At 43.1% G+C, this 27596-nt stretch overlaps 3 protein-coding genes across 4 annotated transcripts in view; 2 read left to right on the forward strand and 1 right to left on the reverse strand.

The window, feature by feature from the left end:
* Nucleotides 1–2002: 2002 nt before the first annotated feature.
* Nucleotides 2003–12158, reverse strand: LOC127006853 (dynein axonemal assembly factor 1 homolog). Its single transcript, XM_050877207.1, has 7 exons — nucleotides 12029–12158; nucleotides 10500–10591; nucleotides 8576–8797; nucleotides 7993–8135; nucleotides 7511–7674; nucleotides 5200–5285; nucleotides 2003–4608 (listed from the first exon to the last, which is right to left on the reverse strand). Exons 1-7 carry the CDS (start codon nucleotides 12061–12063, stop codon nucleotides 2246–2248), a joined length of 3105 nt encoding a protein of 1034 aa, XP_050733164.1. The 5' UTR covers nucleotides 12064–12158; the 3' UTR covers nucleotides 2003–2245.
* A 617-nt stretch (nucleotides 12159–12775) lies between these two features.
* On the forward strand, nucleotides 12776–18471 carry LOC127006825 (uncharacterized). Its single transcript, XM_050877178.1, has 7 exons — nucleotides 12776–12866; nucleotides 13430–13626; nucleotides 14526–14706; nucleotides 15076–15152; nucleotides 15391–15475; nucleotides 17750–17940; nucleotides 18391–18471. Exons 1-7 carry the CDS (start codon nucleotides 12776–12778, stop codon nucleotides 18469–18471), a joined length of 903 nt encoding a protein of 300 aa, XP_050733135.1.
* Nucleotides 18134–27596, forward strand: part of LOC127006508 (uncharacterized) — a 56367-nt gene continuing 46904 nt past the window's right edge. Inside the window, exons 1-2 of one of the 2 annotated variants that reach the window (XM_050876463.1) lie at nucleotides 18134–18916; nucleotides 19079–19230. In XM_050876463.1, the coding sequence (XP_050732420.1) occupies nucleotides 18575–18916; nucleotides 19079–19230 (494 nt within the window). In that variant the 5' untranslated portion in view covers nucleotides 18134–18574. The remainder of the gene's footprint in view (nucleotides 18917–19078; nucleotides 19231–27596) is intronic. The other variant, XM_050876465.1, reaches the window with a different exon arrangement.

The following is a 27596-nucleotide window of genomic DNA, read 5'->3' on the forward strand; positions in this document are numbered from 1 at the left end:
ACGCCACAGTTTCCTGAGGGTGTCAAGGACAACGCCTCGTACACAACACAACACCAACAAACCGACAATAACTCACCGCCTCCGCAGGTCTGTCGCCACCTCCGTAACTACCGTTCTGGAGAGCGTTGACGTGGGGCCTTTCCTGTTTCCTAAAATCGATCTTTCAACGCAACACACACAAAAAAAAGTTACCCTTGACACCACATCGTAAAGAACCGCCAGCTGCTCCAGATTTAAAACAATAACTGCGTCATCAGAGGACCAAAAGTGCCCGGGCCCCGCCCTCCATCTCCCTGCCCACGCAGAAGCTTTCCCCGAATTCGCTGAAATTCCTTAATTCTGTAAAATCGTTTCCGATTGGCCTTGGCACCGACGCCACACTGGTTAGTTCTTTATAATTGGTTGGAAGCACGACGCGGCAAGCTTAGAATCACGTTACTGATGTTACCGCCACATGATCAAGGCATTTCTATTAAATCATTTTCAAAAGTAAGATCTGCGAGTACTCATCTAACCACTCTCAGCTACTTTATTTACAACATTCCATTACAATAACTTTTTTTTTTAACAGTGAATAGAGATACGAAGACGAGTCTACATGAGGTAAGACTTTAGTACTTATCAAACAACTCAACGAGACTAAATAAACAGTTCAAGACTTGTGAGACGTGACTTGAAACAATATTCTCATGCTCGACGCGTCTTGGGTTTTGGGTTCGGTTTCTCCTCAACACCCACGGCCGGGTTGACGTCACACGAGCCGCAGGTGTCAAAAGTTACCTCCCCGATACAACGCCTAAGCACATCAGCCGACGAGGTGTCGCCGAGCCCCGCTAAACATAAGACAACTAACAACACTGGCAAAGAATGCAATAAGTATCCTCAAACACGAGTAACTCTGGACCTACTCAAAACGCAATGATCTAATTCAGCAGTATAGCCCTTTTACGATCACCTGCTTGAGTTAGTCCATACTGAAATGTAAAACACAAATAAAGAAATTAAAGAGCACGAGTAACCTTGTGTACATCACCACCCCATGTAGTCATCTCCGTAACAGAATATATTTTATCATTACGCCGAAGCGAAGCATTTATCTGTTAAGTACTCTATAATAATCATTAGTAACAACCACTTAAGCTATTTCGACAGGCACATATTGTAACTTTAAACAGACTAGATGATTCACAATGCATTGTAGAGTAAATGCAATATAATAATGTGAATCTATTCATATACAATGTCGTGTATGGCAGAAGTAACTGTATAATTAATTATCTATATAAATCTCTCTATCATAATGTCATGAAACCTATTCAACAAATAACAATAATGATCTATATGTCGAGTTATATTCATGCTTTTACTTGCGATGCTGAGTTTGTGATTTGTTTAGTACTTTTGCTGAGCAAAAAACTCACTTTGGTTGGCTACAAAACGAGTGTTAAAACGTCTGCACCGTGTTGTGCTGCTGCGGCCACTACCGAAACAAACCCAACCAAATGGCTTAACTTTACTTAAATAATAACAGGTCCCTTATACGACAACCTGGCTCCCCTTAAAAAGGAATCTAACCATTTTACATGGTACTATAATCTTCTCTAAATGATAACCTACCTTCCATTAATGAGTGGCCTAGCACCCTTCCCTTAGATAGCAACGCCATCCCCATTTTAAACTGAAACCTAGCCCCCTTTGAATGGAAACCTAGTCACCCCTATACACCTCAATGTAATACATAATAGTTCTTTGTTTCATTACTAATTTTGTTCATGATGCTGTTCCCCCGGCGCCCCCAGGCCCCACTCGTGGCCCTGTGAACAGAAATAAAACAATTATTGATATATGGAAAAAAAATGTATGTAAATGAAAAAAGGACTGCACCGTTGCCTGTAGCTTCACGAAAGCAGAGGCCATGACTGTCCATTTCAATATACAAATAAAAAGTATAAATGATCCAGATAGAAGGAAGCAACATGAAACACCTCCTCGTGGTGATAAAGTGAAGCCATTCCTCTCGTTATTTGCATCACGTTATTTTCGTCTTCACTTAAATGTTGATGATAAAAGTAAACATGACGCATACATTTCCTGCACTTAAATAAATCCCCTTCAAGTCATCTCCTTGTCAGTAAATTGCATCATCAGAGTATTTTTTTCCACCTGCATTTGCATATGAAAGCAACAAATTTTTCACCTGAATTTGCATCATCATCATCTAAACTTGGTATGTGAGAAAAACTTTCTAATAACAGTGGGCCTGTAAAATACAGACAAATACAAGTGACCTGCCTGTGATGTTGTAGCCGCTGACGAAAGCCTCGTGTGAGCTTCTGAGGGCGTCGTGGGTGCTGAGGGTCGACTCCCTGTGTCTGGGGTGCCTGTCATGTGACCTCCTCCTTCCTACCCGTTCCTGAGGCGCCGAATAACCTTCCTTGGGTAATACCGGAGGAGCCGCGTCATCAGTGCTTGCATCACCGCCGCTGACGCACGGGGTAGCTGACTCTGGGGCCGCTGGTGTTGTCCGTGCTGACTGTGCTGAATCACTTCCGGGAGCATGGACAGTGATGACGTCAGAATCCCGGACCTGTGGGTGTTGGGACTCCTGAAAACAGCTTCCTGCTCCTCCTCTTCCTCCTCGTCTCCACCCTAATCCTTCTCTTCCTTCAACTACTTCAGTGCCTCTCGTCTCTTCCCCAGCAGTACCAGGAGGTAAGATCTGAGGTACTTCTGTCTCCCCTTCGTCGTTGCTCTCCAGGGACTCATTTATGGACGGCAGACTCATACTGGAGCAAGACGTTGAAATCGATGGCTCCTCTGCCAGCTTCTCATGCATCTCCTCCTCCTCCTCCTCCTCGTCCTCCTCCTCTTCCTCTTTCCTTGTGTTTAGTGACGCGTTAGTTCTAATGCTCGTCTTGTTAGATAGTTGAGCTGCCAGTGGGTCGTTTGTCTCCATTACTCTCCCACTATCCAAGACCTTCCGCGGTGAGGCGGAGCTCACGTTCTCTACACTCTCTTCAAACACGCTGTCGTCCTCCTGCCAGCTAGAGTCATCCTCGGCCATGCTTGACTCCTCCGGCGTCTCCACATTGAGGTCATCAACACTTCCCTCCTCCTCGGATGTGTCACTTGAGGACAATATTTCCTCCTCCCAGTCAGCATCCTCCAGAATTCTTCGCCTGACCTCCTCCACCCACCCCTCGCCGTAGATGGGCAAGCCAACTCGACGCATAGGATGGCACCGCCCGTTGATCTGTCTTCGGGTTATAGGCTCCTCGTCTTCGCCACTCTCCGGCTCACTCCTATCAGCTAGCTGCTGAAGAATGGCCGCGTGTGGGTGACGAGGGTGCGTGGGTGGTGCTTCCTGGGCGTCCAAATCCAGGTTTTCTAAGATTTCCTCAATGTCTGATTGATTCTCGGAGGATGCGTTGTGCCTCGCCACCAGCTGACGAAGGAAAGCCTGAGTGTACTGGTCCGAGTCGAGGTTGGGTGAGGGTGGTCTTCCCCTTTCTTCCTCGCTGACGTCTTGATCGTCTAGTGCCATGCTGCTCTCCGGGGGGGCAATGACGAAATTTTGAGAAGCTCTGAGAAGCATTCGGTCTTCCTCGTCGTTGTCGCTGTCATCGTTCTCTTCTTCTTCCTGCTGATGAGGCAACGTAAAGAGAGGACTTTCTCGTCTTTCGTCAGGTTTATCTTTCTGGTCTGGAGAATCTGTGTTGCTCGCTGTCGATGCAAGGATAAAATTTTGACAACTCCTAAAGAATAAATGATCATCATCCTCGTCTTCCTCCTCCTCCTCCTGGTACCGAAGAGGCAAGGACAGTCGTGGACAGATAGAGTCGTACTCTGAGTTTCGAGCAGCGACTAAAGTTTCCCTCGTCTCGGTAGCACTTTCGCTCGACTTACTAACACTCTCTTCACTGCCTTCAAGTTCCTTCAAGTGTTCATTTACGACTTGTCTTTCTGTCTCGTTCTTTACTTCTTCAAATTCAGTAATTTCCAAATCTATCAGAGACTCAGATTCTCTTGTTTTTCCATCAGCCGGTGACTTTTCGTATATAAATTCTGTGGTTATTGAATCTTCAGGGGACAAAATTACGATTTCTTCAGGATCTTTAAGACGATTTATTTCTCTTGATTTCTCTGTATTTATCGTATTGTTTAGAACGCAGCGAGCTTGAGCCTCCACGTCATCAGAATCATCACTTAAGAATCCCAGGAGTCTCTTGAACCCTTCGTCCTGACTAAGGTCGATCTGGTCGTCCATCAGTTTCTCGTCTCTCAGGTCGGGTGTCTCTTGAGTCTCGTCTGAATGCGGTTCGTTGGTTTCTTTTTCTTGGTTACTATGGTCAGCCTCCCCTTCCACCTCTCTCTCTTGCTTCGGCTCTTTTTCCGCTTCCTCTTCGTCCTTTCTCAGTCTCTTTATCGCCCACTGTTTGGCTTCGGGAGTCAGGGCGTAAATCTTCTCGTTCCCGTTATCCTGCACGAAGATCCCCCAGTCTGCGGGCGTGCTGGGCTCTCGTGTTGCCGCGGCTCCTGCCCCCTCTGACACCTCCTTCTCCTTGGCTGCTCGCTCTGCCAGAACTCTCTCCCGAAGCTTTAGTAAGTCTGTGAAATAAAATGAAGAATGAAAGAACGATGGTTAGAGGAATTCAAGAATTGAGTTTTTAGCAAGTTGCTCACATTCTTGAAAAAAAATAAGTGGAGTTTTCTTTTAATGTAAAAAAAACTAATTAAGGACTAAGAATAAAGATAGTTTGAGGACCATGAGAACTTGAATGTTTGACCGGTTTCTCATTTGCCTAACTACCCAGTTCGTTGACAACTTACTTTTTTTTTACACTTATATAACGACAATGAATAATAGTGGATTTTATCATGATATGTCTTTTTTTTTTAAGTTGCATGAAGTTTATTCAACATGAATAAACATAGAAACTTTGACCACCACTATAAAGAAAATAAAAAATAAAAATAATCTGGCAAATAAAAACGAAGCTATAACACATGAAATTCGTGTTTTAATTATAAATATCATTCTTTCGGGTCTTCACGTAATTTTTTTTTTGTTTAATTGTTTCTCTAATCACATTTATCTTAGTGAGTTTCAATTCTTTTTTCCATCTTATTTTTTCGTTTTAATTTTGTTATTCTTTTTTTTTTTTTTCGTGTTATGCCGTGAGTGTGTCAAGCCCCTACCGTTAACACACTCCCTCTGGCGGCGGTGCTCCCTCTCGGCCCACTCCCTCCGCGTCGCCCGCTCCGCGTCCAACCCGCCGGAGCGCCTGGCGAGGGGGAGGGAAGGAGGTAATTAAAACACCTTCCGCCTGGTCAGTCATTCTCTTTTCACTCAACTTTTTTTTTTTTTTTACAGCAGAAGAAGCGAGCTGATGAGAAGAAGAGCCTTAGACTCCACTCTTTCCAGAAGAGCTGTGTGAGTGGAGCCCCCCCACACGTGAGATGCATACTTCATACGAGGGCGGACAAGGCCCTTATATATGGAAAGCATCTGTGCTGGGGAGAAGAACTGGCGGAGACGATACAGAACGCCCAACCTCGAGGAAGCTGATTTAGTAAGAGAGGAGATATGAAGTTTCCAGTTGAGATTTTGAGCTAAAGATAGACCGAGGATGTTTAGTTTAGAAGAAGGTGACAGCTGATTGTTGTCGAAGAATAGGGGATAAGTGTTTAGAAGATTGTGTCGAGTTGATAGGTGGAGAAATTGGGTTTTTGAGGCATTGAAGGACACAATGTTCCTTTTACCCCAATCGGAAATGATAGCAAGGTCTGAGGTTAAGCGTTCTGCAGCCTCCAGTCTGGAGTCTTGCAATTCCTGTTGAGAGGGTCTTCTGTTGAAAGTAGTTGAATAATGCAGAGTGGAGTCATCAGCGTATAAGTGGATAGAACAGTTTGTTATGGAAAGAAGATCATTGATGAATAACAGGAAGAGAGTTGGTGATAGGACAGAGCCCTGTGGAACACCACTGTTGATAGGTTTAGGGCAGGGGTTCCCAACCTGGGGTACATCTACCCCCAGTGGTACATTTGCGCTTTTCAGGGGGTACATTGGGTCCGAGAGATAACCACTACTGTACAATACATGGTGTTGTAATCTGCATTCAAATTGCACAATGTCGTGGGTTTTTTTTTTTTTCAATTTCCTCATTTTAATAAGCAAAACTTATTTAAATTATATCATCAGTCTTCACTCTACATATACAAATTTCACTATAAAATAATATGAAAATATTACAATTTCATCGCTTTTTTTATCCTAAATTTTTAGGGGTACACGGGAACCTATAAAAATGACCAAGGAGTACAGAGGAACAGAAAGGTTGGGAACCCCTGGTTTAGGGGAAGAACAGTGACCGTCTACCACCGCAGAGATAGAACGGCCGGAAAGTAAACTGGAGATAAAGGAACAGAGAGAAGGATAGAATCCACATGAGGGCAGTTTAGAAAGCAAAGAGTTGTGCCAGACTCTATCGAAAGCTTTCGATATGTGTAGCGCAACTGAGGAAGTTTCACCGAAACGGCTAAGAGAGTATGACAAAGAATCAGTTAAGAGAGCAAGAAGATCGCCAGTAGAACGCCCCTTGCGGAACCCATACTGGCGATCAGATAGAAGATCAGAAGTGGAAAGGTGCTTTTGAATCTTCCGTGGACTTCAAACGTGTCAGTTAGTGTTCAGAGTGGTGTGTGTGTTCGTGTAGGCGTGTGGGAAAGGGGAGGGTGGATCCTTCTTTATCACTGTTATACTTCTCTATACTTACTACAATCTCTTCAGTACAGCCTTCATTCCATCTTCTCCACTCCCTCTATTCCTTCCTTTTAGGCCCCCAAAAACATTTTCCACTAATTCGGTTCTCTTTTTTCAATATTTCCAAACAGTTCCTTCTTTATCATTTCCATAGATTCGCTTTTCCAGTAATTTTAACCTTTGGTCCTGTACCTCCCATCTATCCTTCTCACCATCCTTCCTTCATTTCCCCCATCCTCTCCTCTCTTCCCAGTAAGATTTTCTTTCATAACTGATCCGTTTCTATCTTTCCTCCTTACCTATTTATTTTCAGTCCCTTTGCCTTCTCTCTTCCCAACAGTTTTTCCTCTTCCCCCTCACTATTTTTCTCTGATTCCTCTTATATTTTTTTTTAATCCCGCCATCAAACATCAAACATATTTTATCTTGTGCGTTGCACTTTCCATACCGTTCCTTCTTTCTTCCATCCTTAGAACTTTCATAGTTGCATAGTTGTCATATATTCCCTCCGTCCCTCCTTCACTTTCCATACCTTTTCTTCACTCCGTCCCTCCCTTCATCTTTGCCTCGGTTAATTCCATATCTTCCATCCAATCCATCTCTTTTCACTTTCTTTTTGTGGCTCGGCTCCTTCCTCCATAACTATTTCTTTTATTATTCACAACATCCAAATCTTGCCTATCTGTACTCGCCATACCGTTCATCTACTCCCGTCATCCCTCCATCCCTCCGTCTCTTCCCGCTCACCAGGCCTCGGCGGCAGCACGGTCCACGGGGAAGACAGGCCGGTCGTCCAGATAGGTGAGCTGGGGACAGGTGAGGATGAAGGTGTTCCTGTAGGGCCGCACCTCGCGCGTGGCCGGGTTGCCTGTCGCCTGGACGCACCGCAGCTCCCGCACCTCGCCCAAGACCTGCACGGGGACAGGTGAGAGAAATAACAATGCATGCAGGCTGGAAGTTACGCCTTCTCGTGTATATATCAGATTATCTTACATTAAAATGGGACATGAGAAAGGTACTATGGCGGAAGAACTCAAAATAAACTATGTTGCCAAGCATTTCCCCGATACTTTCAACAATCTACGAAAAATAAGACACATGGCAATCAAGAAAAACAAACGCTGAATGAATGAGACAACAGACACACAGGCAATTACATGTAAATAAAAATTGTCACACACACACACACACACACACACACACACACACACACACACACACACACATACCAGAGCGAGGCCGGGACCCTTGAGGCTGTTGTAGGAGAGGTCGACGGAACAAAGGGCGGGGCAGGTGGCGAGCGGTGCGAGACAATCCACGGAAGTGAGGCGGTTGTGGTTCACCTGCAGCGTCTCCAGGTGAGCCAGACCACCTGAAACCCACCGGTGTTAGAGTTTGATGATGATGAGGATGATATTTTAGTAATTAGTTAATGATACACTGAATGATTTCCCTTGTATACATTTTGCAGCTTCTGCCTAATTATAGTTACATTTACATTATTTTTGATTGATTTAGTTTAGTATATCATCAAGCACCCATTGATTCGTTCCCTCTCAACTCTCATCTTCATGGGAGCAGTGTCAAGGTTGGTTTTTTTGTATCTTTTTTCTTGCCCTTTTGCCCTTATCCCTTATTCTGTAGTGTAAAAAAAATATCAGTTTTCATTTCATTTGAAGGTGTACATAAAAAAAGCGAATTAAAGTTTTCATACATTAGCTCTCTACTCCTACTACTGCCAATGCTACTACTACCACAACTACCACCATCACTAACGAACCACCTCCATTACTGCCACATCAACGACCGTACTCAGGTGTTCGATATTCGAGATCATGTTGTGCGCCACGTTGAGGGTGACGAGGGTGGGGAGGTGCTGGATGCCGGCCAGGGAGGTGAGCAGGTTGTGGTGCAGGTGCAGCGAGCGCAGGTGCCTCAGGTGATCCAGACCAGAGATTCGTCGAAGGCCGTTGTTCTCCAGCCACAGACAACGAAGCCCCGTGTACTCCTCCAGGTTTTCGATCTCCGTGTAACCTGTAGAAGAATAGAAGTGATTCTTTAATAGTTATAAATACTTGACAACAAATGGCATAGTGCTAAAACTTGTTGAAGAATTTAAGTTTGTATCTTCATTTTTTTTTATTTACATATATTGTTTTTCACCCTCATGTCTTTTTTTTTTTTTTTTTTTTTTTTTTTTACGTTTCCGCCTATGGCACCGGTAGGCTTGCATGGAGGAGCCTGATGGTATGGCCCAGCCTGTTGTGGCGCAGGCAAGTGTTTATAGTGGCGCCATTTTTTACTCTTTTTTTTATTTTCTTGCATTTTTGTTCTCTCTCTCTCTCTCTCTCTCTCTCTCTCTCTCTCTCTCTCTCTCTCTCTCTCTCTCTCTCTCTCTCTCTCTGATTATCTTTCTATTACTTCATTTCATCACCACGTTTTATGTTGATTATGTATAAGCACTCGTCATTTTATTTTACGCGTTTTTTTGTAACTAAATTCTTAATCCACTTTTACATGTATTTCTTCATCTTTAGTTATTGCTACATTTCTCTTTTTTTAATAGCTCTTTTCACTATTTTATTCAGCCATTTACTTTGCCTCTTTTTTATGGTAAATCTGCAAACAGGAGTTTTTCCAACATATTTTTCCCACTTATTTTTTCCTGCTGAAAATCCCTACACGTAACCAATTACACAACTTCCGAATTCTTTGTGCAACTTATGATTCTCAATGTCAAGTTTTTAATATGTCGTGTTATTCATTTTCCTTTCATTCTCTTTCTCACTTTTACGCAACACTTTACCCAGCTCGAGTATTACTTTCCAAAGCCACTTAATTACCTGTGGCAAACACGTTATATTGGTATTTTCTCCTCTAACGCCTTCTTCTCCTTACCTCACTTCCCCAAACTGACTCTCCAAGCTATATCCATCTCTAATGATTTTCCAGCACATTGAAATTCCTCGTTTTTCAGCTCCATTCTTCTGGTTATATTTCCTGATGCATGCTCTTTTTCTGGTGCTTAATTAAGTTATCCATTTTTGCTATTAACATCCTCCTTTAATTGAGTTGCATATTCCTGTTTTATGATGCCGTTTATTGTTTCATTGTCATGTCATTCTTGGTGCCTCTAACTTCCCTGACTTCCAACGTTAGTGACGCCAAGCATGACACCTGAAGGCTTCGGGAAAGGAAAGCAGTCGCATCTCGTTACCACTTACATAATTATTACTGCATTAAAAATAATTAGCATGCCTTCCTCACAACATGCAGATCACCATGGAGGTCATTCAGCGAAATATTGCATCTTATCATTATAATCTAGATTTCAGTTCTTTATAAACTGCCTCAGCATTAAATACCACTTAAATGCAATGCTTTTTATACCATACAGGTGGCTATGGAAATCACTGAGCGATGAAGTACTCTATTTTATTGAGTCGTTACTAGTGACCTTGACCAGTTCGAAGTCCAACACAAGAGCCATTGTAAGCGTCCAAACCGAACGATATTCACCACAATGATTCGCTATTTCTACTCAATACCAGATAATAATAGAGAGATGTCCTGTGTAGTTCCTAAAATTTCCTCCTCTCTTATATATCAACGTCAAACACATGAGCAACAAGGAATTTTCATCATATTTTGCGTTTGTTTGGGGAGCTGACAAATCTGATGTATTGGACTGTAAAACTGGCTCTGACTGGCTTGACTTTGAGAAGCGTCGCCTCACCTTGAAAGTGCAGGTAGAGGACATCGTTGAGGGCGGGCACGCTGTAGAGGTGGTGGTCCTTGCACAGCTGCCTCAGGTTCTCCCTCGTCATCCTGAGAATTGCAAAGAGGGTTAGCAATGCATCGCGATATTTACGTTTAGATGCCCGTTTGATAGTTTGAAACAACTACAATTTTCTCCATTTTTATGTTCATGGTTGTGATAGTAATTATCTTCATTATCTCTCTCTCTCTCTCTCTCAGGGCTCGGTTCTTGGCCCAGTGCTCTTCATTATTTACATCAACGATGTGGATGTTGGACTCAATAATCGCATTAGTAAATTTGCAGACGACACAAAGATTGGAAACTCGGTTCTCACTGACGAAGACAGGCAAAGCCTCCAAGAGGATTTGCACAAAATTTCAGCTTGGTCGGATAAATGGGAGATGCCCTTTAACGTAGACAAGTGCCAGGTCCTTCAAGTTGGAAAAAAAATAAGAAGTTCAATTACGAAATACGCGGCGTTAAACTCAAAAGCGTTCAATGCATTAAGGACCTGGGAATTAAAATCGCGTCAAACCTCAAATTCTCACATCAATGCATCGATGCAGCAAATAAAGCGAACAGAATGTTGGGCTTCATTAAAAGAAACTTTTTATTCAAGAATAAAGATGTAATACTTCCGCTCTACAATAGTTTAGTCAGACCCCACTTGGAATATGCGGTACAGTTTTGGTCTCCCCACCATGCAAAGGACATTGCTAAACTAGAAGGTGTTCAGCGTCGAGCAACAAAAATGATCCCTTCCTTGCGCAACAAATCCTATGAAGAAAAGCTTTCCACCCTTAACATGTTCTCTTTTGAGAAACGTCGCTTCCGAGGAAAACTGATCGAATGTTTTAAAATACTTAATGGTTTCACGAATGTAGACAGAGCAAAATTGTTTATGATCGATGACACTTTGCGAACGAGGAACAATGGCACAAAACTCAAGTGTAGACAAGTAAATTCAGACTGCACCAAATTTTTCTTCACCAACGTTGTAGTGCGAGAATGGAATAAGCTCCCACCATCATTGGTCCAGTGTAACACGATTGACTCCTTTAAAAACAAGCTCGACCGTCACTTCCTTGAACTTAATATCAACTAGAGTAGAAAAGCAACGTTTTGGAGCCATCTGATTAATGTTAACTTTGTTTAAGGACAGACCACCTAGTCTGGACCATGGGGTCTGTGTGGTCTGATTTTCTATGTAAATCTATGTAAATCTCTCTCTCTCTCTCTCTCTCTCTCTCTCTCTCTCTCTCTCTCTCTCTCTCTCTCTCTCTCTCTCTCTCTCTCTCTCTCTCTCTCTCTCTCTCTCTCTCTCTCTCTCTCTCTCTCTCTCTCTCTCTCTCTCTCTCTCTCTCTCTCTCTCATCGATATGTACCGCCAAATATCTGCTTCTTCACTGCCTTGCCCACCGATCAATGCAGAGACAAACTTACAACAAAGCATGTTTTCCTGTTTTCAAGTCAGACAAACCACGCGACCCTTCCACACATCCTCACCTCGGCCCGCTGTACTCTTTCTTGTCCTCCTCCATTACACACAGTATAGTTCACCTTCAAGACTCCTATTTTGGCCTCACAAACACAAACGGGATGGGAAGGACATGACTGATGTAAACAGGGAGAATTGTGGTTTGTCCTCGCAACGCGTCCTTAGCAACCCTCGTTGTCATGGCAACGGGGACGCTGTTTCTCCGACATTAGTTTTCATCAGCTTGCTCCCGTGCCGACAGTGTCACCGATAAACGCTGGGCTATTCCTCAGCACATAGTATTTCTGGACGATGCGTTTTTTGTTACACGTGATGGATAGCTAACTCCCATATAACAAGTGACAATCAGAAACGATTATTTAGATTCCAACACACCTTTGTTTGGGCCTCAGGGGTGTAGGTTGGAGTGACATTAGTAAAACAGTGCACTTCACTTTTCCAGCTCTCTTGATAGATAACTGTGACCGCATCTGGGAGCTTGTTAGAAAAAAATGACAAAATTACCGCGACGAATCGTCAAAAATAGATGATAGTGTTTCTTAAAAAGAAAAAAACGGAGACGCCTGTTTTATTCGACACCGTGAAGTAGATAGCACTTAAAAAAATATATATATTTGATTTTACGTGTCCTTATTTTACGGAAGCGCTAAAACTCTAGACTTTTATATACACGAGTGCGAGCCACGGCAGCCACGAGATGTGCGTTACGTGAGTGACTCGCGTGTGAGGTAACCAGCGGCGGCAGCCACCCGTGCATGGAGGAGCTGGACGAGCGGACGCGACGCCTCATGAAGACCAATAGGAGGATGAAGGACCTGCCAATGGTCTCCGCCATCGGGTTCACGGGTAGGTCACCGCGGCCTCCCCGGGACTATATTTATTATCAAAGAAAGGTGTAAGGAAGTATAATTAGACAGGTAGATAAACAGGCAGGTGAGGTAGCAAAAGGTTGGGAACTAATCGTTTTTCACTCTAATACATACCACTGACTTAACTAGGGAATGTGAGGAGGCATATAGGGTTGAAGGAAGATTGTTTGGGATTGCGGGATGTTGGGGTTACCGTACGTGTTACAGATCTTCAGACAATGGTTCGACTTTGAGCCTGTGTAGTCAGTTAGTTACCGGCCCTCTCAACTGTACACACTCTCTTGAAAACTAGCAGATAAATGGGTAGGCTACCTGGAAAGACCTAGAAAAGATTCACTGTGCGACCCTAGCTGTCACAGGTGCAAAATAGTTACTAATTCAGTTTTCAGTTTTCATCACACATCTCTTATTTTACAGAACCCCCGAAGAGTAAAATAAAAAAGTGCCATTCACCTTGTTCTCATCAGCAACTTATAAATATACATTTTTTTTCTCTTTCGAGATAGGCAATACAAACCTGCGTCGATGCATTCTTTGCAGGTAAAATAAAAGGTGGGCTGCAGCTGCAAGAAGACCGTGGCCTCGTGTATCCCCTGGGCGTGGGTGTGGGCGTGTGGGACAGGGCAGGTGGCCGCCACGCTATCCTACATGGCCACACCCGCCCCGTCGTGGCCCTCGCCGCCTCACGCTCCGGCAAACTGATTGTCTCCGCCCAGGACAGTGACCCTGGATGCCAGGTGGGTGGAGAAGGAAGTCGGGAGGGCAGAGAGGAGGAAAAGGAAGAGAAGATGAGGGAGGAGGAGCAACGGAAAGAGGATAAGGCAGGGAGGCAAAAAGACAAAAAAGGGGAAAGGGAGAAAAGGAAGGAAATTAATAAATAGAGAAAGACAGAGAAAAAGCAAATGACTTAATTTTCCAGGTGGTTCAGGAGGAAGAGAATGCGGCAGAGAGGCAAGTAGATAGTGAAGAGGAGATAGGAAGGAGAGGGTATGAGAAGCGAGAGGGGAAATTATGAAAGAAGAGAGGAAAGGAAAAACAGAGAAAGGAGAGGAAAACAAGCACGGGAGGGAAAGTTTAAAGCAAAGTGTGAAGGGTGAAAACACACACGTTAACATTAGACATCGCTGAGTTACTGTGACCTCTTTCGTAAAGGAACCCGTATGATATACTATTAGTATATACATCAACATATAGTAAACTACGACAACTAGCATGCGATTGTGTTAAGAACATTTCATTCATGATTTGATGAAGCCCCATGTCAGCAACAAGACGTGCTGCAGCCCGTGTCTAGTGCAGCATGGTGTTTATGGCTCGTCTGCGGCGGCAGTGCGGTGGGCGTGGCGCCAAGCAAAGGCCTTAGTTGTGCGGAGAAAGTCAAGCTTCACCACGGGACGGTTTCACGCTTAATTTGTATGACACAAGAAATAAACAACTCAAAAGATTTTCATAACATTTAGAGTCGGGCATAGTACTGTATTCTATCTTTATGTCAGCCTCATTCTGTATCAGAAAGTTTCACTGCGATTATTTCAAAGTCATGAAAAGCATTGAAACAAAATGTGAAGCCGTGACTTCTATGAGAATTTCCACAAACAGATGTAAACAAGCAAGCTAATGCGTGTGTGTGCTGCAGGCGCGCGTGGTGGTGTGGCGCTACGAGGAGCGGCAGGAGTATGGCAGCCACTACGTTCATAGGGAGGAGGTGGCCGCCGTCGGAGTGTCAGCGGGCCAGGAGGAGTACGTGGCCAGCCTTGGGGGACTCTCCGATGGGTACTTAGTCCTGTGGCACATCGCCACCAAGAAGCCGATCTGCAGTATGTTTCCGAGTCTCTTGTTGCGTCGATGAGTCACTGGTGTCAGTAACCTACACTTTAGCCTCGCCATGACTCACGACACTTTCAAACTATTATTATTCACTCACCTCCACGACGAAAATTATTTAAAACTTTCACTTGTATTTACTAGATTCAAGAATCCTGAGCTTTATGAATCCTTTTACCTTGACTTACATCCACACTTCTGCACGAACATATCTTTAGAGCACAATATTTGATATTTCATTATCACTTTAGCAATTAACGTAACAGATAAAAGAACGAACATTAGCGGAAAAGTTACAAGCGGACTACAGAAGCCTGCTCGTCATGAAGACCAGTTTTCATCTTGAATGTTTTCGCCGACAGGTGTTCAGGCTGGCGAGCCGGGGCTGGGCGTCGCCTCCCTTCTCTGCATGGCACCCCACACGCCCACACTGATGTTGGTGGGCGGCCAACGCATCCTAAGGGCATGGTCTCTCGATCCAAACAAGAACAGACTCACGCCAACATCCATTTCTCTTGGTCTCATTGAAAGGAATTACACCTGTCTTAAGGTATGGAAAAGACGCTGCTGTTACGAGGTGACTGAAACAAGTGGACGTGATTAACTTTGCTATTTTACAATTGGTTAGCTATGATTATGTGCTGGGGTGTCATTCACTAACGAGTAAATCTTTGCAGATGGACGAGGCGGAGGAGTTTCTCTTCGCTGCGACAACCACGGGGGACGTGGTGAAGGTGCGTCTCAACAAGGCCTCAGCACTAGGTGAGCTCTTGAGTTATTGACTCATCCCTATCTGATCCTCTGCCACATATTTTTTTCTCCATCTATATTTCCTCGAATATTGCACCCATACAAGCCCAACGACACTATGTCTCCAATCTTCTCAAAGCGCCCGTTTAGGCTGAGGAACTTTAAGCACAATTTCGTTTCGGGCTCGGGAAAATACGGGGTGATTCTGGATGCTGTGCTCCTGCACTGCTTGATTTTGACTGTCATTAGTACATTCTGCATTCGGCTAGTCAGCATTAGGATTATTGTCTCCAATCATAAAGCTCAAACATGCATCTATAATATGCTGTTTCTCCATGGCAGGTGGCGCCCCAGCACCCGTGGTGGTGTCAGTGATGGCTCCCCGACCCCAGCCCTCGCCCGGTGGTCCTTCGCTAACTCGAGCCCCCACGCCCGGTGGGTATTGTCTCTTGGCATGAAAAGGACCATTACTTTATGGAACTGAAGCGATCCCATTATTTAAAAAGATACGACGCGTATTGCAAAAGAATAAGCACTCCCTTTTCATCGTTATTTTTAATATTTATTATTATTATTATTATTATTATTATTATTATTATTATTATTATTATTATTATTATTATTATTATTATTATTATTATTATTATTATTATTATTATTATTATTATTATTATTATTATTATTATTATTATTATTATTATTATTATTATTATTATTATTATTATTATTATTATTATTATTATTATTATTATTATTATTATTATTATTATTATTATTATTATTATTATTATTATTATTATTATATTATTATTATTATTATTATTATTATTATTATTATTATTATTATTATTATTATTATTATTATTATTATTATTATTATTATTATTATTATTATTATTATTATTATTATTATTGTCGTTATTATTATTATTATTATTATTATTATTATTATTATTATTATTATTATTATTATTATTATTATTATTATTATTATTATTATTATTATCACTACATTTTTTTTTACGTCCTAGCCTATAGCTCCAGTAGGCTTTCCTGAGGGGCCCGGTGGTCGCCCCCGCCCGTCTTCGAGCAACAAGTGTTTATAGTGGCGCCAGGTATCCTTGACTCATGCTGCCCCCCGGAGCTCATTCTTGATTTCCATTGAACAGTTCCTCTAGCTTCCGGATTGATGGGTGGTCTTCAGGACAGCATGAGGGTAGTCTAGGCCACTCGGCGGTGACTGAAAAATCCCATGTGGCAGCGGCGGACTATACTACTGCTACTACTACTACTACTACTTCTACTACTACTACTACTATTACTACTACCACTTCTACTACTACTACTACTACTACTACTACTACTACTACTACTACTACAACTTTTTTTTTTTTTTACAGCAAAGGAGACAGTTCAAGGGCACAAAAAAAGCAAACATTAATATAAAAAAAAGCCCGCTACTCACTGCTCCTAAAAAGAATCCAAAGAGGTGGCCGAAAGATAGGTCAGTTTCGGGAGGAGAGGTGTCCTGATACCCTCCTCTTGAAAAAGTTCAAGTCGTAGGCAGGAGGAAATACAGATGAAGGAAGATTGTTCCAGAGTTTACCAGCGTGAGGGATGAAAGAGTGAAGATGCTGGTTAACTCTTGCATAAGGGGTTTGGACAGTATAGGGATGAGCATGAGTAGAAAGTCGAGTGCAGCGGGGCCGCGGGAGGGGGGGAGGCATGCAGTTAGCAAGTTCAGAAGAGCAGTCAGCGTGGAAATATCGATAGAAGATAGAAAGAGAGGCAACATTGCGGCGGAATTTAAGAGGTAGAAGACTATCAGTATGAGGAGGAGAGCTGATGAGACGAAGAGCCTTAGCCTCCACTCTGTCCAGAAGAGCTGTGTGAGTGGAGCCCCCCCACACATGAGATGCATACTCCATACTACTACTACTATTATTACTACTACAACTACTACTACTACTACTACTACTACTACTACTACTACTATTACTACTACTACCACTACTACTTATATTATTACTACTACTACTAATACTACTGCTGCTGCTGCTACTGCTGTGCTAACGATTTATTCAAGTTTTTTTTTTTTTTTTTTTTTTTTAGCAGTTTATTCGCTGTTGTCTTGTCTGCTCCACTGATCTCTAACATAACTTTTAGAAATCAGTGGTGGTCCGCTCTCATTGTCGGGTTATGAGGCTAATCTCAATCATCTCTTTTTTTTTTTCTTTTTTTTTTTTCTTTCTTTTTTTTTCCACTTTTTGACCATGCCGATACCAGGCCTGCAGGCAATGCTGGTGCTGCCCGGGGGTGACTTACTAGTGGGCGACGCGGGCGGATCCGTGCGGGCGTACCGGCAGCTGCAGGATGTGACGAAGGATGGGCGTCCTGCATGCCCCCCCCCGCCCCGCGCCCACGGCACCGTGAAATACACGCACCCGAAGGACCCCACACGACCACTCCTAGTGCAGGTTAGAAAAGATACGTTGAAAGTATTCCCAGTTGCGATACCATCTCAGTGGAGGGAAGTTCACCTGTACACATGAGAAGGCAAGTACAATTATTAATATATTCAGGGAAGGTTAACCATTTCACGACATACGAGCCTTCTAGAGAATAAGGAATTAACCATTTTGATTCTCTGGATCTCCCTCAAGCTTTGGGTCGTGGATGTTGGCGCCGCTGTGACTTCCTTGAGTGTAGTAGGGAAGGAAGTTATAGTGGGAACAGTCGCCTCAGACATATACCAGATCAGACTGTCTTTTCAACCTCAAAACCCATCGAAACCAGGTAGAGCTGGGGTCGATTTCCATGACAAAACGAAGAACTTGAAAAATAGAAGTAAAAGTTTATATGATAACAAACAAGCACAAAGAAAACCTGGTTCAGAGGAAATAAACGCTGATCAACACACTCTGAAGCTGGATTCCGAGACGCCTGAGCTGGAGCTACTTGCAACATGTCACTCAGAACCGATCTGTGACGTCACGTTTCCAAGGTGAGCCCTAGATGAATAAGAGGTGTTTTATACTGAGATATTCATTGATAAGCTGATCATGAGACCCTATCGGCAGGGGCGTGGATCAGCTGGTGGTATGTGCCGGCATGGGCGGCGTCAGGGTGTGGAATGTGGCGACACTTCAAGAGGCGCTGAGGGTGGAGCTGCCTGGCGTCGTCTGCCATTGTTGCTGTGTATCTCCCTCTTTGCACACCATTATAACAGGCAAGAATACTCAAATCCAATTAGCAGGCATAACTCTCGCATCTTCCCTCTATATTAAAGACTTACTTGAGAACCTTTCAGGATGGAGTGATGGACGGCTGCGAGGATTGGGGGCTGAGAGCGGTCGTGTGGTGTGGACGATTGATGATGCCCACCATGCAGGCGTCAACACCATTTGCGTCCTCAAAGATGGAAGCATTGTGTCCGGTGGACGAGATGGGAGGGTGAGGAACATACTGTTGTATGATGACTAAGGCGGGCATCTCACTAAAGTTGAATCTATATGGCATAGGAGTGCACGTTTCCAGCGACTGATAATATACACTATTTTATAGATGACCTTTACTAATTTCTAATTTGTGATGCTTTTGTTTTTTTCGAGGCAGGTGCGATTGTGGAGGGTTGAGGGTGTAAGGGTGCATATGGCAGCCTCACAGAAGGAGCACCGCGGGGAGGTCACACACCTTGCCTTAGCACCCACGGAGACCCGCGTTTTGTCCTGCAGCGGGGACGGGTCCTGCATTCTCTGGCGTCTGCCGTGAGTGTCTAATACTGCTGGTAGAAAAAAAGTAATATAGTCTTGCAGCTGAACACAGGAAGAATGCAGCAACACTACCTATAGTCCGATATGTTAGGCATTTCGCTGGTACCCCTTTTCCTCCGCCTCCGCGGTGCAGTGGTTAGCGTCCCTAACTACAAATCTGTTGGCCTAGATTCGAGTCCTGATCTGGGAAGTCGGCGTATAGCCTACCCAAGTGTTCATCCTTCCTTTCGGGACGGTCGATAAATGGATATCCGGGGAAAACTGGGAAAGGAAAACAGTGGTAACCCGGATGTTGCCCTGGCCCAAGGACTCAAGGCTCACGGAGATGAGTACCGCCGCCACGCGGAGATTTAGCGTATGCTTCCAACTTTACCTTTACCTTACCTCTTCCTCAACCCCAGCATTATCTCGGTAGCTTTTATTATAAAGTATAACTGAACATTACCTGAAAATCATGCTCTGTAGCCTACTCCCTTACTACTTATGAAAACTCGTAAGGAGAAGCCCTAAGGAGTGATTTAAAGATATATAAGACACTTTCAATCATAATAAATTTTCAAATAGCCTCATCAGTGTCAGTCTCATCGTCGCCATTTACTGCTTCACTGACCAAGCCTTTTTTTTTTTTTTTTTTTTACAACAAAGGAGACGGCTCAAGGGCAACAAAAAGAGTGTAGAAAAAAGCCCGCTACTCACCGCTCCCACAACAGAAAAAAAAGTAAAGAGTGGCCAAAAGAGAGGTCAATTTCGGGTGGAGAGGTGTCTTGATACACTTCTTGAAAGAGGTCAAGTCATAGGCAGGAGGAAATACAGACGAAGGAAGGCTGTTCCAGAGTTTACCAGTGTAAGGGATGAAAGAGTGAAGATGCTGTTTAACTCTTACATAAGGGGTTTCGACAATATAGGGATGAACTAGAGTGGAAAGTCGAGTGCAGCGGGGCCGCGGGAGGGAGGGAGGCATGCAGTGAGCAAGTTCAGAAGAGCAGTCAGCGTGAAAATATCGATAGAAGATAGAAAGAGAGGCAACGTGGCGGCGGAATTTAAGAGGTAGAAGACTATCAGTAAGAGGAGGAGAGCTGATGAGACGAAGAGCACTAGACTCCATTCTGTCCAGGAGAGCTGTGTGTGTGGAGGTCCCCCACACATGAGATGTATACTCCATACGAGGGCGGACAAAGCCCTTATATATGCAAAACATGTGCGGGGGAGAAGAACTGGCGGAGACAATACAGAACGCCCAACCTCGAGGAAGCTGATTTGGTAAGAGAGGAGATGTGAAGTTTCCAGTTGAGATTTTGAGCTAAGGATAGACCGAGGATATTTAGTGTTGAAGATGGTGACAGCTGAGTGTTGTCGAAGAATAGGAGATAGGTGTTTGGAAGATTGTGTCGAGTCATTGTTGGAGTTTTGGTAGGATCTCATACATGCACTACATACATGCTATGTTTTTTGCTACATGTAGCCTACAGGGAGTAGGCAGGTAGACACCTACCGAAACGGGCGCAAGTCACTCCGGTGAGGTATACACGGGAGGCGAGGTGGTGCTGCAAGCCCAACAAAGATCTTTCCCGTGTCCTCACTTTCTGTTTCCCTATTGTCTCATCAACACCAGAGAGTAGTTCAGCATGCTCTCTAATGACAAAATTCTCCTACTTTCCGCACCACACTACCATGCACACCTAAGAAGGGTGACCGCTTAAATCCCTCAAACTACCGTCTTATAGTTTTACATTTTTGTCTTTCTAAACCTTTTGAATCAATCTTTAACCGGAAGATTCATCATCATCTATCAAATTCTGACCTTCTGTCTGATCGCCAGTATGGGTTCTGCAAGGGGTATGCTACTGGTGATCTTGCCTTCCTAACTGACTCTTTATAATCCTCTCTTAGCTGTTTCGGTGGAACTTTTGCTTTTGCCATTGACATATCAAAAGCTTTTGACAGAGTTTGGCACAAGTCTTTGCTTTCTAAGCTTCCCTCCTACAGTTTCTATCCCTCTCTCTGTACTTTCATCTCCAGTTTCCTTTCCTGCCAATCTGCTGTGGTAGACGGTCACTGTTCTTCCGATAAACATATCAACAGTGGTGTCCCGCAGGGCTCTGTCCTATCTCCCACTCTCTTTCTGTTGTTCATTAATGATCTTTTTTTCCATAACCGGCTATCCTATCCACTCCTATGCTGATGACTCTACTCTGCATTACTAAACATTTTCACAGAAGACCCTCCCCACAGGAATTACATGATTCAAAGCTGGAGGCTGCAGAACGCTTGACCTCAAATCTTGTTATTATTTCCGATTGGGGCAAAAGGAACCTGGTGTCCTTCAATGCCTCAAAAACTCAATTTCTCCACCTATCAACTCGGCACAAACTTCTAAACATCTATCCCCTATTCTTCGATAACACACAGCTGTCCCCTTGTTCTACAATAAACATCCTTGGTCTATCCTTAACTCAAAATCTTAACTGGAAACCTCATATCTCTTCTCTCGCTAAATCAGCTTACTCGAGATTGGGCGTTCTGTATCGTCACCGCCAGTTCTTTTCTCCCTCCCAGATACTGTCCATATATAGGGGCCTTCTCCGCCCTCGTATGGACTATGCATCTCATGTGTGGGGGAGCTCCACACACACGGCCCTGCTACTTAGTCAGAGTGGAGTCCAACTCCTCTCTTTTTACTAGCTGTTTTCTACCTCTTAAATTCCGCCACATTGTTGTTTCTCTTTCTATCTTCTATCGATATTTTCATGCTGACTGCTCTTCTGAACTTGCTAACTTCATGCCTCTCCCTCTCCCGCGGCCCCGTTGCACACGACTTTCTACTCTTGCTCATCCCTATACTATCCAAATCCCTTATGCAAGAGTTAACCAGCATCTTTATTCTTTTATCCCTTTCGGTGGTAAACTCTGAAACAGCCTTTTTTCGTCTGTATCTCCTCCTGCCTATGACTTGAACTAATTCAAGAAGAGAGTCTCAAGAAATTGACTTCTCTTTTGGTCTCTCGTTCTAATTTCTTTTGTTGGAGCAGCGTCTGGCGGGCTTTTTTTGTTGTTGTTGTAGTTTTTTTTTATTATTTATTGCCCTTGAGCTGCCTCCCTTGCCGTAAAAAATATGCATATTTGGAGGAGTTGCTCCGAAAGCCGTGGCAGGAGCAGGTGGCTAGTTTAAGACACACGTTTCGAACAAAAAATAACGAAGCGAAGTACAACAATACCATTTCAGTATACCACCACCCTCATTCCGTTGGAGGTTGAACATCAGGTTTGGCAACTGTTGTCTGTTTCCACACTGACATCTACATCTGATGAATGCTTCTTTTGAGGTGCAGAATAGTCTTGGGTTAGTTTCAAACCCTGTAAAACACTTCAGCACACAGAGCATTAATAATATTAATGTCACCTGTGATGAGGGACTACAACTGGATGACGAAATTCTCAGCATCTCCCATTGCATTATACACTCGGTCTATAAATGTGCTAAGGAGAGTATGGTTTGCTATGTATGTCCTGCATGCTGTTATCTTTGAATATCCACTGAACTGACTTGTTGAGTCACAACCAATGCTAACATAATAAATAATTAATAGCTTCCTGATCACTGACGTAGGCAGTGTGTGTACAGGAATACATCTTGGTGTCAGCTTTGTGCCAGTGTGCATCCATACTTATGTTGTGGCTTCGTGGTATATAAGGAGCAAGATAACATCTATATACCTGCTGTACACAATAACTTGGTGGAAATATCTTGACAGAGGCGTCAGAGGCATGTAGATTAATCCTCGTGTCTGCTTCCTCGTGTGTGCTGAACGAGTCACAAGGTATGATTGAGTAGACAACAGTTTCAGGTGTCTTGCTGGTAGAATATCTGCTTTACATAGTAATTCCTTTGTCAAATGTATTAATCCTGCTCGTTCTCTTCTCTTCAACAGTGCCATGCAGTTGACTGGCTAAATGCTTTGACCATGTTGTGACATGATATACGTAGAGACTTGTCCCAATATGTTTCGGAATGTTCCTCTCGCCCTAGGACGCTTAATAAACAATACTTTGATAAACATTATCTCTCGTTGATACTTCTCAATTTGATCATGTTTCGAGGGGATTTCAGGATCAAGTATTGTTCCTGTGGATCTATGATCCCTTTAATTAGAGTGTACAGGCTGTCTGGTATGTGTCTCTCTGCAGCTTCCCTGGATAGCACGGTACTGAGTGAAGATCAGCGTATATCTTTGATGCCACGCGGTGTAGGAAATTTAGATAAACTGTCTGGGAAGATGGTTCGTGGAGATGGATCAGTTGTGTCTCCTCGATATTGCTTACGGTTTAGTATTCCTAAGAGCTTCAACAGCTACACCAGAGGGAGGACATTAGAAAACCAAAAGGAGGGGTTGTGTTATGTTCCTCAGGCGTCTGAAGCATAAACTATCACCAAAGTAACCTGATAGCTTATCTTTCAAATTCTGTTATCAAACCTGTTCATCAATACCTGTCTTAGGCAGCAAAGTATTGAATGTTGTCACATCATCATAAATGCTATAGACATGTCCTGCACTATATAGAGCCAGCCTCTAACATGTTATGAAAGACATGATGAACGATTTCCTCGGATCATTCGCATCTGGGACACCAGAAGATGGTTCCCTATCAGCCTTTCTTCTGCATGAGCCATAGTAATGAGCTTCATATGCAATGAGGTAATTCACACCTGTCCTTCAGTTTAAAGCTTAATTATTCTCAGCATGGCCCTGGATGATTCCATTTGTGTTTTCAGTCAAGACCTGATGTAAACCGTCTTTCTCCTGCCTTGTCATGAAATTAATAGTTTCCAGTCCATAATAGGAACATTTCCACGTGTGATGGGTGAAGCATCCAATAGAGACTGTGATACATCTGGTCTTTGTGAGGGTTTCTACCTATGTGATCTTTCTATCACCCTCTGTATATATTCAACTTACTTGTGAATGACAGCTAACATTCTTTGTGCTACTTTGGCTGATGAGCTCTGCAATCAGATACATGATGTAAGTGAATGAGGCATTCTGAGGTATCGTCACATGTAACCCATGCATGTACGCTTTTTCGTATGGTGTCACATCCTTTAGAAGTACCATCATAAAGTTTCCTTATGTTGTTGTAGTTAAGCTATATAGCTGTATTAGCTATCATAGTTAGGCAGATAATACAGAATATCCAGTTTATGCTTTCCTTCGGTCTCTCTGCGGTTGTGACAGCAACCGGTTCAGTTTCTAGGAAGTTTGAATTAGTCCCTGCACACACTACCACCCATCACCGTCGCTTCTCATCATCGAGTTTCATCGAGGAGCAGTGTCGTCGCCAGTGTTCTCAGTGTTTGCTCGTCGGCTTCCACTCAAAGGTGGCATATTGGAAAGGAAGCCGGCGAGCAAACGCCGAGAAACACTGGCAACGGCAATGCTCGTCATTGAAACTCATCGGTAAGCGCCGACGGTTGTGAATAGCATAGCTGGGCGTTATCGCGATAAGTTATCGCGATTCTTTATCGCTGATAACAAAATCGGGTTATCGGCCATCCGCTACTTATTTAAATATATATCGGTATCTTCGTTACTTTTGTAACCAAACCAGCGATAATCGCTACTTTTTTCCGCCTCTCAGAAAAAAAAAAGTTGTTTCCTCCCTACTGCACATACGTGGCCCGGCCGCCCGGTGTTGTATGAAAAAACTTCGGGGTATGAAATATCTTCGATGAAGAGATTTTGTACTTATATCATCAACATTAAAACACTAGGTTATTTTTTATGTTACTCAAAAATCAATATATCAAAGAGAAAAATCATTTAACTTTGCCCAAAAGATGATTATTCACTGCCTCAAATTTGATATTCCATATTCGTTTGTGAGCATGCGATGGTATTGAAGGCACCCGGTGTTGTGTTATTGGGTGTCCCATCGTCAAAAGCTGGCGCTGTTTACAAACACTGGTCTCTCGTGAACTGCGCATGTTCAGACCAGTAAGCGTAGCCCTGTACAGTCTCACAAAGCTTTTTAACACATTAATAAAGAGTTACTGGAAGGCTGAATCAGACATACAGTACCACCATCCTCGCTGTTTCTAGAACGACACTCTGTACATATAAATACAACTGGAACAGAGTGTCGTTCTAGCAACAGCGGGGATGGTGGTAGTGGTACTGTATGTTTAGCCTTCCAGCAACTCTTAATTACGGTTAAAAAGCTTTGTGAGACTATACAGGTTTACGCTTGCTGGTCTGAGCATGCGCAGTTCACGAGAGACCAGTGTTTGTAAACAATAGCGCCAGCTTTTGACGGTGGGGACGCCAAATAACACAACACCGGTTCAGGCGTGTCTAGTATTACCGTCCATAGGTACGTGTCAAGGTGTTGTTTTCAGGTTTTGTAATTTTTTTTTTTAAATACAGATAATGAGAATTTGAATTCATCTATGTTTTTTGTTTGAAATATCAATATAGTATCGTTTTCGCCAATCGGACTTATCACTAGCGAGTATTGGAATTGTGGATTTATATCGGGTATCGGTTATCGGTTATCGCCTTTATTTGTGTCTCCAGTTAACGAATACCGGTTATCACCGATAAGGTTTTCCATTATCAGTTATCGGTTATCGGGAATAAGGTTTTCTGTTTTCGTGCCCAGCTATGGTGAATAGTAATGTGTATTGGTACGTCTTTGATTGCAAATACCTTCACCACAGTTTTGAATGTTAGACTGCATAATATGAATTCACAAGATTAAGAGTCGAGGAGCTATATTTGATAACACTGGCTATTTTTTTAAAGTTCGTTCACGATGTTTTGCCACAAGCAAAAGCAATAACCATTATGAATTCATTACTGGGATCCTTATGGTACATTTTTTGCAGGTTGTCACTCCCCAAGGTGGTGCTGCGTCTCACAATAATTAAATTCTAGTTTACCGCCAGCAACGGTTGAGTTTCTTGCAATATCCTCCATCGCACACAGGCAACCTTGAGACCTGATTTTTTTTGTTTTAAAACATATGTTTTTGGGGTCTGGACGTTCATTAAAATACCATTTAAGTACTATCAGTCATCCCAAATAATGATAATGTTGATGATGCGTTTCATATTGTTTGGTATATAATGACCACTTCTTTGGTCATGGACGTGTTTCATTGATATGCTGATAAATGTATATCTATCACAATGCCCTTTGAGCAAAACACTGTAAATAATATAAAATATACAGGCAGCGCCACATGTGGCCACTCAACTCAAACCTGTACTTTCCAAAGAGTTCAAGTTATAGACTAGAGTGCGTCTGAGGCTGTCTCAAAGATACACGGCCATGGTGCCGCCACCGCTCGAAGCCGATGATTGCACACACTTCACTCCTACCCGATTTCAGTTTTTCTCCATGTAAGATAGTAGTGTCGGGAAATCGGGTAGGAGTGAAGTGTGTGCAGCCTCAGACGCACTCAAGTATATAATTTGAACTCTATGGAAAGTACTGCTTTGACAGTTCACCGAGTGGCCACGTGTGGTGCTGCCTGTATATAGCCAATACGATCCATTACTATTAATTCTTCCCTAACAGGCGTGCATGTGAATGTTGCAGTAGTGGAATCAATGGACACTGCTAATTTAGTCCTCCTAGCATGACATTCCTGCTCCCGCAAGATTTTCCTTGCTGAACAAATCCTGCATGTTCATTACTTAAATATGGTGTGCGAAGGGTGTGAGGTTCTTTCGCTGATTGAGAATTTAGTTTCGTCCAAAAATAATTAGTATTTATATCACCAAGGCTGACAAATTTTTTTCCAATAATATTTTTTTTCATGGTAGCCATCTTACGCGACGTTAATACCGTATGTGCTGTATTTTATTTATTTGAATGTAGTGCTGTAACTTTTAGCTTGCGAAAAATCAAAGAAACTTCAAAATATTAATGTAAATTTTTTATGAGCGCTGTCTACCGCGGTAGCACGTCACATTTAGGCAGCGGAGAGGGTTAGGTTGGGTTAGGTTAGATTTAATTTGGTTATAATTGTTTGGTTAAATTGTTTACGATATACATGATGATACGTGATGATTCGAACAGTGTGATCGTTCGGACATCGATTTTTCTTTCATAACGTATGGGACCGAGTGCCGAGAGATCTTGTGTGAATGTGCGAAAATGTGTTGCCTTGGACTACGCGAGAGAACAACGCTCCCAATGTCGGTCAGATTTAATGTTTTTTTCCCCTTCTTATGTAATGCTTTTAGTGTGTATCGTAAGCTATCATTTCGTGAATATGGCAAGTAGCGCATCATGCAGTATTATGGTGAAGCAGTGATGCATGACGAAGATATTGCCGTAAAACGTGAATACTTAGGCCCC

Source organism: Eriocheir sinensis, chromosome 33, assembly GCF_024679095.1.
Source record: "Eriocheir sinensis breed Jianghai 21 chromosome 33, ASM2467909v1, whole genome shotgun sequence".
In the NCBI taxonomy this organism is placed as follows: Eukaryota; Metazoa; Arthropoda; class Malacostraca; order Decapoda; family Varunidae; genus Eriocheir; species Eriocheir sinensis.